This window comes from Nipponia nippon, unplaced genomic scaffold, assembly GCF_047370975.1.
Source record: "Nipponia nippon isolate SJK-2023a ecotype South Korea unplaced genomic scaffold, ASM4737097v1 scaffold_2, whole genome shotgun sequence".
In the NCBI taxonomy this organism is placed as follows: Eukaryota; Metazoa; Chordata; class Aves; order Pelecaniformes; family Threskiornithidae; genus Nipponia; species Nipponia nippon.
The window spans coordinates 30,447,224-30,462,264 of record NW_028262336.1 but is presented as its reverse complement, the minus strand read 5'-3'; the positions used below and the strand labels follow the sequence as shown (position 1 = coordinate 30,462,264).

General features: G+C 36.6%; 1 protein-coding gene across 1 annotated transcript in view; it reads left to right on the top strand.

Moving 5' to 3' along the window:
* GART (phosphoribosylglycinamide formyltransferase, phosphoribosylglycinamide synthetase, phosphoribosylaminoimidazole synthetase) overlaps window positions 1-15,041 on the top strand; it is a 40,563-nt gene that overhangs the window by 14,057 nt on the left and 11,465 nt on the right. The window contains exons 5-14 of the mRNA XM_087758770.1: window positions 639-750; window positions 2,008-2,076; window positions 4,084-4,209; window positions 5,091-5,178; window positions 5,597-5,682; window positions 6,296-6,464; window positions 7,063-7,294; window positions 10,120-10,214; window positions 11,398-11,507; window positions 12,106-12,304. Of these exons, the coding sequence (XP_087614896.1) occupies window positions 639-750; window positions 2,008-2,076; window positions 4,084-4,209; window positions 5,091-5,178; window positions 5,597-5,682; window positions 6,296-6,464; window positions 7,063-7,294; window positions 10,120-10,214; window positions 11,398-11,507; window positions 12,106-12,304 (1,286 nt within the window). The remainder of the gene's footprint in view (window positions 1-638; window positions 751-2,007; window positions 2,077-4,083; window positions 4,210-5,090; window positions 5,179-5,596; window positions 5,683-6,295; window positions 6,465-7,062; window positions 7,295-10,119; window positions 10,215-11,397; window positions 11,508-12,105; window positions 12,305-15,041) is intronic.

Below are 15,041 nucleotides of genomic sequence, written 5' to 3'. Positions count from 1 at the left end.
TATCCCAAACAATCAATCAAATGATTACTAATATGTCAATACTTTTGTCTGTGATAGAACTTCTGTAAAGGTTTTAAAGGATAATCTAACATGACACTATCGCACTGCAATAAGTCTGATAATTAAATGGTTCTTATTTACTGCTCTTCAATGAAAATAAAGTTCAGTGTTCAGTTTACAGGAGAATATAGGACAAGGTTTTATTTTTTTCAAATTGCCTACTGTGGAAACTCAGCTTGCAGTCTGATAGTCATATGTTCTGCCTTCTTTATGCCTTTTCTCCACAAATATAAATTCTGTGTTGGAGACTTACTCAGCAAATGATGATCTACTCATAAGAATGCAATCTAGGTGACCCAAAAATGATACAACAGTAAATTATTAAAAGGAAAGCAAACTTTCAGAACAGTAGTGAAGTTCAGTGGTGGGAAAAAAACAGGAAGCAGAAATTCTTTACAGGCATAACATAACAAGAGAAGCCTGGTTTTTATTTGTGTGTTATTCAATAAGGTAAAATGGTTGCTATGAAAACGGATACGTATTTTGATCTTCCAACTATTGAAATGTTCAAAATGCCTACAAAATATATTTGCAATACAGAGTGTTTACTGTTGAATCTCTCTTCTCTATCTTTGAAGTGCAAACTTCCCTGCTTTAGTTGTAAAAGCTAGTGGCCTGGCAGCTGGCAAAGGAGTAATTGTGGCTTCAAACAAGGAAGAAGCCTGCAAAGCTGTTACTGAAATTATGCAGGTGAGTAGAAATGTCACGCGCTAACTGGAGGAGTTCTCACACAAAATAGCTTGCTAACTATCTCAGTGTCTCAAAGATATTCTTTATGTCTATGTAATAGGAATTTGGCTAAAAGACATCAAATCTTTTACCCATTATTTGGACAGCTGTGAAGCTCTGTCATATTTATTGCTTGAGGCAGGGTACTCTTTCTCGGCATAATTCCTGTAGGCTAAAATAAAATCATTCTTAATGAAAACCCACACTTATTTCCATATGGGTTTCCTTTTTTTTATTTTTTTTTGTTACCATTTGAGACTGCTGCAATCAAACAGGTACTACAGTGCTGTAATATTAACACTGTGGTTGAGCTGGAACTTCACAAGCAACACCAGCTTGAGGACTCCAGTCACACAGCACTTAAATGTGTATTAAAATTCCAGTGGAATTATTTCAAGTTAAGTATATATTTAGGTAGGATATTCAACAAATATATTAGGACCATCAAAATCTGAAGAGAAGCAAAATGAAGCAATTTCATCTGAACAGTTAGGAACATAGAGCTGGAAAATAAGACACATACAGGTCAGGTCTCAGCTGGTGTCAGCAGCACAGCATCTTACAATTCAGTGGAGCTATGTTGATTCATAGGAGACGTTATCTGACAGACTTGGATTTCAAGAGCCAGAATATAGGGTCTGTGCTCACATTTTGTTGTGTGTGTATGTGTGTGTATGGTTATTGGACAAATACATGTCTTACCATGTGGCCCAATGTCTTGAACAAAAAAAGTGTATGTTGGAGAGTCTTATACACCCACAAAATTATCTTGTGGGTTGGTGGTTCTTCATTGCCTACATATGCAGTCAGTGTTCAAACATTGCATTGGAATATGAAAATATTGCCCCCTTCCAATGTATTCTATAGAATTGCACTTGCTTATAAAGTTTAGATTATAGACTTGACAGTCATTGCTATTACTCTCAGTATAATGGGTCCAAGCTTCAGAAGGTAGAGCATGAGGAATTGCTCAGTAAGTCATAAATATCATATGCAATTTAAAAATATTCAGGCATAAAATCTGCATTCATCTAAGAATAAACAGAAAAGAGGAGCAAAGATTTTACCATTGCTGACGTACCCAAGATGGAGAATGGATTAATAGTCTCAAAACCGTGCTGCATTTTTCTTGCTGTTTTAAAAATATTTTTTCTTGTTGCATTTTGAATATTTTAAAATAACTGAAACAGAACTTAAGAGATTTTGTTTTTACTGTAGGATAAGACTTTTGGCACAGCTGGGGAAACTGTTGTTGTTGAAGAACTTCTTGAAGGAGAAGAAGTTTCTGTAAGTGTGCATCTCACTGTAACACTTTGATTATACCTGTTCTAAACAATTTAGGAAACACTATGTAAGTACCTACAGCAGGGATGTGTAAGATTTTATTACTTAAACTAAAAAGTTATCTGTTTATAAATAAAATTGTATTAATTAAAGACAGCTGTGTTAAGAACCAAACTTCCTGCAGTCTGTTAAAATAATTCAAATTAAATAAAAATAACTCAAACAGTAATCAGCTATTGCCACATGGAAAAAAAAAATCAAACCTTAAAAGTTTTGAGTGTCATTAAGCATGCAGTTCTGATTTCTCTGACAGCAAAGACAATATAAGATGTCCCTTCCCTTCCATGTTGCTACTTCTTCACTGCTGTTTGCCATTGATTCAGTTATACTAGTTACCTGCTTGTGAAGCTACAACCTAAAGACCTTTTTTCAAAGAAATCAACATACCACCTTGCAAGTTTTCTGTATTCTGATTTAGAGCCCAGTGCTGTTTGAATCAGCACAAGTAACAGGATGGTGAAGTACAGAGCAAGGCAAGGAGCAGCTGGGAATAAGGGAGGACAGAGACTTTCTTTAATCAGCTTTGCTGATGAAGGGAATATGTTGACCTGCATCATGAGGGAGCAGTAAACTCCTTTGGAGCAAGGGAACAATCATCTCAAGACAGGTGCAGGCAGGATCCTCTTTAACCAGTTTCATTGCCAGAGAGACTGCAATGTGGAAGTGCACCCGGGGACGAAGGATCTGGAACCAAAGGCTGTTGAATGATTTGACAGTGTTGATTTACTCTGCAGATGTAGAGAGAACATTTCCTTCATTTTAAGCTGATTCAGCTCCTTTGTTTAAAAAAGTATATCTGATTTAATTAGCAGAGTGTGAAGGAGAAAAGGAGAATTAGAGCCTAGGTTTTGAGGTGACAGGGGAACTTGACACTTGCATCACACAAAGTACAACAGCCAAGTACCAGCTCAGGTTCCCGAGTCCTGGAGCTGGAATTGACTTATGCTGGGTGTTGTGAACACTCATCTTGGAGGCTGTGGTATTTATGAAGTAAGCGATCATCTCCAACTGTTGTCAGTCTTTGCATAGTCTAGTTTCCTGCCCAATATGAAGAAATTAGATGGGCAGATATTGGTCATCCTTATTCTTTCCTGGTTGGCTTGACCTTTTTAGGAACTAAGGAGTTATCCAGATCTTCATTCTCTGGTGGAAAATATGTAATGCTCTTAATTAGTCCTTAGAATACTATCAGATTTACTGTAATATAACACAATACTATAAATGTGCTGTTGAAAGGTTTTTTTTCTATGATGACTGACAACAATGAAGAAAAAATACTGATTGCCTTGCCTGTCAAAATAGTTCACCTTCTGCAAATGACTGTAGTTTTTAATATATTAATATTCTGTCATTTTCGGGTTTCGTCGGGGAATCCTTGCTTGTTTTTTAATTAGCATTATAAAATGCTTTTATGAGTACTGCTAGCAGTAGTCCAGACAGTGAACATCATCCTCCAGTTAAAGAAGATGCCAACAGGATTGTTATTATGAAGACATTGAGGATTAAAGCATCTGCTGTATAAGTAATTTATAAATAATTCAAAAGTAAATAGTTTTATCAACAAGGAAAAGGAAATCTTGAAAGGAATGTGATGCCTTCCTTCCGGGGCAGGGGGGAGGAAGGGGGAGGGAAGAAGTAACTTCCCTCGTGGAGTATTTTGAATTTTTTTTAACTTTTTGAGTATTTCTTTTCAGTACAACTACTGATGTTATGTTGTAATTTTTGTATGTTATATGAAAGTTAATTTCTGTAGGAAGGTCATATAAACTGAGGCACTGCTTCCTGAGGGAAAAGGGAAATGTTTAGAATACTGTAGTTTGTTTTATCAGGGAGACAGAATTTATACCCTTAAATATCCATTTGCAACACTGAAAATCAAATATATTTGCACTTTTTGCACTTTATTTTTAATCATACACTGGAGTTTTAATTATTCTCCTGGTTTTCTAGTGCTTATGTTTCACTGATGGCGTCACAATTGCTCCCATGCCTCCAGCCCAGGACCACAAGCGATTAATGGATGGAGATGAAGGCCCTAACACTGGAGGGATGGGAGCTTACTCCCCAGCACCTCAGGTAAAAATGTATGGACAAGGAGATGTTTCACTAAAGCTGTGCTACAGTTCTAGTACTGAAAGCATGTGTGAATTTTTAGTTCCATCATGATGAACAAGAGAGTGGGCTCGTGCGGATGGAAAGAGTTGCCTAAAACAGACATAGTCAAGTAGAGTCCGTAACTTAAATTTGTTTCTCTAAAGAGGAGGATATTTCTACTGAATTACTTTTAATTATAAAAGTGGAAATGTTATTTCTGCAACCTTGTATTTTGATTTGGTTTTTAAGTGTTATGAAATACTGATTGTTAAAACTAAGTGCTTAAAACCACATTTTTATCTTGTGCCAAACTAAGCTAATGATGAGCTTAGTTCACTTGCTGTACCTCAAGGTAGTTTGGTTTCTGTTTGGCAAGTGACTATTTGCAAAAGGACTGACTTTGCTTTCTATTCACCTATGTCATGGCCAGAGATTTTTCTTTTTCAAGTTCAAAAAAGCTATAGTTTTTTTTTCATACAGAAAGCTATTAATCTTGTTCACCGAATAAAATTTGATCATTGATCACTATACTTCCCAGCTGTGATTTGTCTTTCGGAGGCCTTATCTAAATGCCAGTATGTCTGTGGAAATGGTTTGTTCCAGTGAAGCCAGTGGGATTGCTTGCACGTGTAGATCTAAGCATGGAAAAGTGTCTGAAGAAATGCAGACAGGTGTTTTAATGCTGTGGTATGTTGTCTGTGGAGAGAGAAAAAAATATTAGCTTTCTGTTGTATGAAACATTTTGGAGTGAGCAAGAGATCATCCAAGTGTTGTGCTTGGCTTTTAAAAACGCTAGCCATCACAGTAGGAAAAATCATGTGCTCCCTTTTTACAAACACTGTTTTCTACTTGTGTTTTATTAGATTTCTAAACAATTACTGCAGAAAATAAGAGATACTGTTCTTCAGAAAACTGTTGACGGCATGAGGAAAGAAGGTGTCCCCTATTTTGGTATGTACAGAAGTTTGGGGGTTTTAAGCATAAGGAGAAAGACAGGTTTTTTTACTTTGTCCTCTTTATAGGTCTAACTCACACTGTAAATAAATTAAGGAAGATAACTTTGACCTATTTGGAAACTGGGTTTGGTATCAGTGGCTTGATTTAGAGTCCATTGAAATGAATGGATATCATTTCATTAATGGTGGATAATCATAAAGTAAGGAGGAACAGAAAGGACAACATTTGAAAATAAGATGCAGAATTGTAACCAAAACTATTTCTGCCTGATACATTTTTAACATTTCTGAAGTGTTAACATCCTACCTTTAAATTAACACAGGTGGCATCCTTTTTAACACTTATGAATAGGTTCAAAACAAATGACCTATGCAGCTGCTTAGATAGCTTGTTATATAATTTTTTATTCCAGGCGTGCTTTATGCTGGATTAATGCTTACCAACGATGGACCTAAAGTTCTAGAGTTTAACTGCAGATTTGGTGACCCAGAATGTCAGGTGAGTTATTTTGTAGGTGGATACAGTTTGCCGCTATGGGAGGAGAAAGTCTATTACCATCTACCATTATTCTTAACTAACTTTCAGCTGAATAATTAGCTAATTGCACTGAGATTTAAAACATTTGGTTTGTTTATTCAAGACAGAAGGTCTGTTATGAAATTGCTCCATTCCAGAGAAGATTTCAGCAGGTTGTACTCAAATATGGGCTTTACAAGGGTAAGCTTGAGTGAAACTCAGCACTTTCGTATCTTTTCTGGAATGGAGTTGGATTATTTTTTTTTTTTTTACTTTATTGAAGAAGTGAACACTTCTTTCCCCCACTCCCTGTTGACAAGTGGAACAAAACCCTTAATTTCCATTCTTCAGAACAAATAGGTTTCTTTGGCCTCTGCTTTTTCCCCTCTGTATGTAGTAGTTCTTTCACCTATAGAAATTATCTTCAAGGAAGAATATTTTTAAAGGTACATAGATTATGCACAGTATGTATATATGTGTGAAAATACAGTATATGAACATACTTACTTAATGTTATTTTCACAGTTGCATTGGTATTTTTAAAAGCTCAGTGAAGAAAATGTTTTCTTTAATTTGCTAATCTGTATTTTTGTAGGTAATTCTTCCACTGTTGAAAAGTGATTTGTATGAAGTTATGCAAGCGGTTATCAATAAAAAGTTGTCTAGTTCCATGCCAGTTTGGTTTGAAGACAGTGCAGCTGTGACGGTGGTCATGGCTAGTGAAGGGTATCCAGGAACATATCCCAAGGGTTTGGAAATAACAGGTAAACATAGCAGGAGAAACTGCAGAAGTCTGATTCCTCTCCTGCCCTCTCTCCGTTCTCTCTTTTGCCAGATGAAGGTGAATCAGTGTAACTCAGATTCATAGAAACTTTAGATCTTGTGGTTATGGGTCAGCAAGAGACGACTGAATTTTCACGCAATCCAAGTTTATTGGTAACGCACCCATAGCATTTTGAAATTTCCGCACTATATTGTTAAGTTCTGTTGCATTTCTTTAATGTGTGTTACAGTAAAGTAGTTCTGGGCTGATCACTGCTTCTTATATAATGTTCATGCTGATAAGTTTTGTGGTCTCTATGTCAGTGAAGTATAAAATCCAGCTTGAATTAAATGTTGCATGCAGATATTTTAGTAAAATACCTCTTTCTGTGTCTCTGAGCTTAAAAGTAGCAGACTTGTCTCTCCTCAAAATGTAGTTTATACAAATTTATTCCTATTTCCCAGCATGATCACACTGAGTTTGATTGTGGTTTCTAGACACAGTCAATAAGTGCTGAATAGATATTAATGTGTAATTTAATAGAGAATGTTCTAATCAACTGTTTTTTCTGCATTTCTTTTATTGAACAACAATCACAGGACTTTCTAAGGCTAAGCAACTAGGATTGGAGGTGTTCCACGCAGGCACATCCCTAAAGGATGGCAAAGTGGTGACTAGTGGTGGAAGAGTCCTTACAGTAACTGCTATTAAAGAGGATCTGATGACAGCACTGCAAGAAGCCAACAAGGGAGTAGCAGCCATACACTTCAAGGGTGCCATTTATAGAAGGGACATTGGTTATCGGGCTATAGCTTTCCTGAGACAATCCAGGTAGATATTTGAAATACTTGAAATAGAAATAACTGGTATAAAAGGGACTTAAATACATCACTAGTTTACATTAATAAACTGTTGTTGATGTTATGAATAACTCTAGACAAGTTTTAACTAGCATCCCTGTGAGCAATCTAAGTAAGACCAGCCAAGGAAGGAGCAGGCTTTTTGACGGCTCTCTCATCCATGTTCTTATTCTCCCAAGTCTGCGTTAAACTACAGTGACCAGCACACAGGAGTAACTTGTGGTGTTGCTGTCTTTGTTTTGTCTGTTTTAGGGAAGGTGAACTTCTCGTTCTTAGGCTCTAAACCATAGCTTTTGCTCTAGATTTGTGTTGTCCATAAGTCTAATATTAATATAATTAAACGTATGTATGAACAAAGTTTGAGCTATTTTGTTGGTTCATTTTAGAGTCTTTAGAAATGGTTAAAATGGTCCTGAAACACCTGCCTTGTTGGGATATGCATTTTAATGGAATAGCTGGCTAACAACGTGGGTAGAATTTATCCCTCCTTTTTATTATTATTCCTTTTATTTTCACAGTATTCGGTTTAACAATCTGGAGATGTTGTGGGTACAGTTTTTTTTTTAAAGCAGTGTGTCCTACTGTCTCTCTAATGTTGAGAGCTTCTTGCAGGTTTTTAGACTCATTTTTACCTAATATGAAGCATATCTGCCTGCCTGGTTTCCAGTTAGCTCAAAAGATAACTTTTGATAATAGTTTTTTTTGTAGTATTTTGAAGCATATTAGTAAGAGTTTCATTTTTGCTGAGAGTGTATACCAATTAGTAGATTGTAAAATTATGATCAATAAACTTACTAAATGAACAAGGGCATTTGTATCTAGTCTTCTTTCTCTCTCAACTACTGTGCAGCTTTTGAGAAATTTATGTGAAAACATGTAATTGGTATTTGTATTGCAGTAGAAAAAAATCAAGTCATTGTGTGAGGCAAGAAAAGAAGGTACTTTAATGAACAGTTCTCTAAATCACTGAGTTCATGGGCCATGGCCAGCACGTTTCTTGACTGGAGTGCCCGTATGCTGGGAGGATCCCTAGCTTGTGAAGGAGACTCCTGAGAACTGTTTACAATCAGCCCCTGTTTCACCGACCTTGACTCTGCACCAGCTTTTGCTCAGACACCCTAAAATTGGAAGGTCAGTCAGGCACCCTTCACTTTGGACTCTGTGTTGCACACACACAGTTAAGGAAGGGTGATGGTTGGCTCAGTAAAGTTGGGGATGCACCTCCTCTTGGCAGCTTTGCAGGATTAAGTCCTATGTGTTTCACTTTGTGAAAATATCCAGAATATTTATTTAATAAAAAATATTTTAGAACAATAGTCTCCTTTTAAAGAGTCAAAGTAGATACCATGCTTTTAAAAATAAGGTGAAAATATGTTGAGTATTCATCACGTTCGGACTGAAAGGGCATGACTGGTCTCATGTTATTGCAGGCTGATATTTCCTTGACTCTTATTCACAGGCTGAACAGCTGCTTCTTATAATTATTTTCCTCTTGCAAATTTTTCAGCAGTGATATAATGTGAGTGCAGATATCTTTGTATTTTCCTGGTACCGCAGCTCTTCGGCCAGTTGTTTTGTTGTACGTGTCCTTGTTAATTAATAGTGTGTTTCACTCTTAGAATTTAAACTTAATACCGAATCACATCAGTAGGAGAGCTAAAAGAGGTGTGAACCTAAAATAGAGGTGCACCAGGTAGCCTGATTCATGCCACTGACAGCGTAGAAGTAACAATTGCTTAACTGGAGTGAGAGATGTTTGGTACAACTAGTAATTAAAAGTCATTAAACTCACTACCTCCAAAATGAAAAGGTCCCTCTGTAAATATGATATGATACTTAATGTCTCTAGTCAGTCATATGTACAGACAAGTGACATACACCAGTTTGTACTAAGGGTATTTTCTGTATTGTATGGCTGTATGTAAAAGAAAAACCCAGAGCTTATGGACATTTCTTTCTAGATTGCTAAAATGGACCTTAGGAACTTAGTTCTTTTTAAATAAACTTAAAAAGATTTACTTTAATAGAAAGCCCATTTAAGTAAAAAAGAAGTGTGACTGGTTTTGTGGTGTTATCATTCCAGATGATAAGGAGAGGCAACCTTTAAGCTACAGTTGTAAAGCTCTCAAAGTATCACAGAGGACTATTGATTCGTGTGATACTTCAGTTTTGAAAAGCTACCTTGAGCTTGATCCTGCACGGTGCTGAGGTAGTCTGATTTGGCAGTGCGTTTTTGTATACGTTTTGTTTTGAGCATAGGAACTATACTACTGATGCCTCAGTATCCAGACCAGGTATTCAAACCTAGCAAAATCAGATCCGTTATTCCACCTATTTTACCTTGTTGTTGGATTTTCTTTTTTGACTGGTTTTTATCTTGGTATTTGACTGGATAGCGTGTGATGCTGATGCTCTGATGCTGTCTTCAAGATATCTGGAACTATTTGAATACTGCTTATGGCAAACTCCCTGTGGTGCAAATCCATGAAGTTCTGTTTCTTTGGTGTAATACTCCCTATCTTCAGGTATATGTGTGAGGACAGGTGCCAAACAGCAAAAAGATTAACCTTTGAGCCATTGAGCCTGCCTGAAATGAATACTGCAAATCTTAGAAATCATTTTATATGAGCAAAGTTACTGTACAAGTGGAAAAATAGTTGTACTTGGCAGCAGAATAGGATTCTGAATGGTTAATCCTTAGTGATGCAATGATGTAAAGAAGTAAATATTATTTTAAAATTTGTGTTTGTGCATTTAGTAATCAATTGCCATAACATGTTTTTAACAATCTTTCAGAGGCCTGACATACAAAAACAGTGGGGTAGACATCGCAGCAGGGAATACTTTGGTTCAGAAAATTAAACCCCTAGCTGCAGCCACATCAAGGTCAGGTAAGACTTGTACCTTCCGTTCCCATTTCGGTCAGTTCATGGCAATGAGGCTTATCATTTGATCTTGATCTTGATCCAAAAGCTCGTATTTATGTGTTCTGCATGTTTCTAGATTACACAAGAAATATCTGTGGTAAGCAAATGCCTGTGATTTTTTAAAAATGTCCTTAGTTAAATTTACAGATCTTTTCAGAATGACTCTAAACAATATCTCCTGAATGTCATGTGTGTTAAGGATGCTAGAGAACACAGTTCAGCACTCTAAAAGATTAAATGCAAGCAAAAATCCTACCATTTAGTGCTATTTTTGATGACATGGATTATTATTTCTTGCACAGTGAACTATACAGTCTTTCTAGATAAATGTCTAGAAAGGTGTATGAGATGTAGAATTCCTCAGAGATACTATCTATTACTTGAGATAGATATGGAAGACGCATCTTTTGCCTGGTTAAAACAGAATCAATTCATCCTTTTTTTGTTGTGAACTCAAACACATCTTGCTCTAGCAAGTCCTTGTGATTTGTTTGATAGATTTAAAATATCAGTCATGTATATAATAACCCTTTAACTTCAAATTAACTGAGAACCTTCAGACAGCGTCAGATATACATAGAGAGAAAACTGTATATAGACACACTAGCACAGCTAGTCACTTCGTAGCATTCGTAGTATTTTCTACTCATGTTTGTTTCACTCTCAGGATTTAACCAATTTTAGTTTTAAGGTTACCATACTTACCTATCATAACCAGTCTTAGGAACAAGGAGTCTTAATACACTCTAACTAGCAGTAATAACAAAGAGATAAAGAATTTCAGTTGGAAAATGCCTAGTTGTCATCTTTTCCCAGAAAGCAGTGGGCTTCAATCTGTTACCACAATTCCTTTTCTGGTTTTCAGAAAAATACTAAGTGCAAGGGGGAAATATATCAGTCACAGTAATTATTGAATATTTAATCACGAAGTTTTGGATTTTTAGCCTTAGGTAATAACGAAGAAATAAGACAAAGCAAACTTAAGAGCTCCCGTGCCTCTGTGAAGAGGCTCTAAATGTCAGAGAAAACTTTCCTCGTGACAAAGCAAAGTCGTGTTGACAGATACCAGAGCAAATTTGTGTTGGAGATCCTGGAGAAACCCATGAAAGTAAAAGTTTACTCTTTTTTCCTGTTTTCTGGCTGGCAGGCTGCAATGCAGAACTTGGAGGCTTTGCTGGCCTCTTTGATTTGAAAGCAGCTGGTTACGAAGATCCTATCTTGGTATCTGGAACTGATGGTGTTGGCACAAAACTGAAGGTAATGTGAAAATCCACGTAAAGGAAGGAAAATAGCACAGAAGAGAAAACGCTTAATCACATCATTAATGTTTTAACAGAAAATATCAGTTGTCTTTTAAAAATACCTATTTGTATTTCTCAAAAGGGAATGAAAAATGAAATTGCCCTCCTTCAGGCAAAAGAATTAAATATACCTTAAATTCTGGCATGTAAATAGCCATACTTGAAATGATGCTTAAAATAACTCATTTTTAATATTCAGTACGTAATCAGGGACTCCATTTCATTAAGGTATAATCTCCACCCTCAAGAAGGTTACTCATGGGGAAAAACATTTAATTATATGGTTGCTATTGTGTTTACGCAAGCTGCAATGAAGCCCTTTCCAGTTCAGTCTCCTTCCGTAAAGTGCCTTTTACACTTGCCAATTGAGAAAGTAACAATTCCTAAAATAAAATGTTAGCAGAGGCTCACAGAGCTCACAATAACTGAAGTTCTCCTCAAAAAGCATCTAAGAGGAACAGCATGATTTTGGTCCCCTTCTTCCACTGCAGACTCTCTGTTTGTGTTTCAGTTTCTCAAAGTTAACCAACGGGTTCTCTCGCTGTGTTTTGCAGATTGCACAAGTGTGTAAGAGACATGACACCATAGGTCAGGACCTGGTTGCTATGTGTGTCAATGACATCTTGGCTCAAGGAGCGGAGCCCCTCTTCTTCCTTGACTATTTTGCCTGTGGCAAACTTGACGTTGAAGTGGCTCGGGGTGTCATTTCAGGAATAGCTGAAGCTTGCAAAAAGGCAGGATGTGCTCTTTTGGGTATGAACACTCTTCTTTGAAGGATATGAAAAATCTTATGCAATCTCTTCATAATTGGTTTTAATGTGTTTGTTTTCCTACTCTACTGAAGAATCTTAGAGGAGTGAAAAAAAACCAAAGCATCACATGTCTTTGCTTTCAGAGAACATAATCTCTACCCACTGGAAGGAGACAGTACTCTACAAATTTTGCCCTTAGCTCAGGAAGTTGCATATAAATTTTCTTATTCGTATCTTTTCATTTAGTTTCGTAACTATAACAGCTCCCTGGAAAACTGACAATTCCTGTACTTTAATTCTTTGTATTTTTCAAGTAAATTTTAAAACATGACACATAGGTTTGTTTATTTTCATCCTTTATCCTAAAGGAAATCCTCAAGTCTTCCTCTAGAAACAAGATTTGTATGTGTTACTGTGCATGCACATGTCCCTGTGTGCGTACATATTATCCTTTGAACCTCTTGGCTGATTTTAACCAAATTTGACAGGAAGGTAGAGATCTCGCAGCTATTGTGTTCCCACAGGCTTCATAAAACTAGAAAGCCAAAGAATGTCCTTATGAATGCAACAAAAGCTTCAGCTGAAGCTCACTACTTAAGACACAGAAGTTACCCACGAGACAGAAACATAAAAGAAACCAGGTTTCGTTAGTTACAAAACTAATAGCAAAACTATTTGTCTCCTGAAGGCTTGCTGAAGATTTATTGCACCAAGATCTGCATGTTCCGATATGCTAAGACTCGAATTTAAACATTTTCCTTTTCAGCCCTATAATGCAAGTACTTAATACATTTTACTAACAAATTATGTATGTGTTCTGGTATACAGTAATCTAGTTATCCACGAAAATGATACAATTTTTCACTTATTGAATCTTAGAAAATACAGCTTTAAAGCTGTTCAATTCAATAAAAATATTTCTAGGTCAGTGAAAAATACATTCTTTTGTATAAGTCTGTAGTTTATGAAAGGAGTACAACGCAGGGTTAAATTTTAAAGCAGTGAAACCGAGAAAGTTCAGTTTTCTTGCATACTTTTTTATTTTTCCTTCTTTTTTTATAAAAACAGACATGGAGAATTACCATGATTTTTCAAAAAAGACCTTTGATTTGAGACTAAAAATGACAGTTCATGTGTCTTACTTTAGGTACCACTTTATAATTGGTAATATTGTCGCTCTTTCCTTTTTTCCAGTTCTTTAAGAAAGTTAGCAACAAGTCTTTTCTAAGTGGGAGTGTCATTTTGAGGTAGTTTACAAGCTTTGAACAAGGGGCTATTTATGTTCTGGTTTACTTTTTTCTGCATGAACTGTTAGTCAGCTTTATGTTTGTCTTAAGGTGTTCTCTCAGTTTATCAAATATAATCAAACCATTCATACTTCAGCATAAGTACATGTTATGTGAAATTTTGCTATGAAATTACTTACTGACATTTCAAGATTTTATTTCCAGTTGGAAGACTTTAAAACTACAAAGGGCTTTGGATGTTGTAAATTAATTACCAGAGAATAATTTCTCAAAATTGTAAATGGGTTAGTAAATATCTTTTTGTGCTAATATAAAAATAAGACTGAACTCATAAATAAAACAACCATGATTTCTTCCCCAAATTTCTGGCACTCTCAGAAAAGAAGGGACAGAGATGATGCAGAAACTCTGAACCTAAGGAAGAAATGCTTTTCTGTAGCCTGGATCATCAAAATAAATTTCAGTTCGGGCTCCAACTTCACACATTCATTTCACTGTGCATTCACATAGCATATATATCTGTCTTCGTATAGTATCATCTCATAAAAGTCTCATTTGAAGCATGTTCCTAAATTCCTACCTTGCATTTCTGCAATAGCTGAATATTCAGCTCAACCACCTTAAGCTCATCACACCACTTGACACCGAGGTACTGAAGGGCTTATCTACATGCTTGGTTTTGCACAAACATTATTAAATACAGATTTAAACTAATGTATTTGAGCAAATGAACTTTGATTTTGAAGTTGATTATAGCAATGTAATGTAGAAACCTGGAAAAGCTTCCAGAGAATCTGGTATTGAGCAGTGTCAAGCACCGAGCACAAGAGCAGCTTCTACCATCGCTCAGGTAAATTTGGAGCCCCTTTTGGGACAATTCCTGCAAATAGAAGAATTTTGTATTGAATGAAACCTGGTGAGTGCAAAAGAAAAACAAGACAGTGCTGGTCAGCATGCTGGGCAGAGGTCACAATATAATGGCAACTTAATCATCGTCCAGTTGTTTTCTTGTAGCCATCGTGACCAGCAGAGGGGTTTGAAGGAGAATAATGAGATGGCTGTGAGGATAGCTGGGGAGGGTTTCTCCCCGGTATGAGGGGATAGCGTGAAGATGCCTGTTTGGAAAACTTTGGAGCGAGCAGTAAGTGCTCATTTCATGTACCAAACACAGCAAGTTCCCCTCTCTAGACTGAATGAGACCGTGGCAGGCAGAACACAGGTATTCAACGGTGAAGACCATCAGCTTATACCTGAAGGACAGTAGGGGAGTCAGTATGGTATATATAGAGAGAGCTGCTGTCTGAGCAGTGCTGTGCATTTCTGTGCAAGCTGGGAAAATTACCTTTTCAGACTGCACTCTGAATGAGGTCTACCAGGGAAAACATGGTTTTCAGGGCGAAACAAGAGGATGTTCTAATAAGCAGGATATAAGATAATAGCCTAGACAACAGTTCATCTGCACGGATGGGTAGGAAGGGCCCTCTTTTAGAG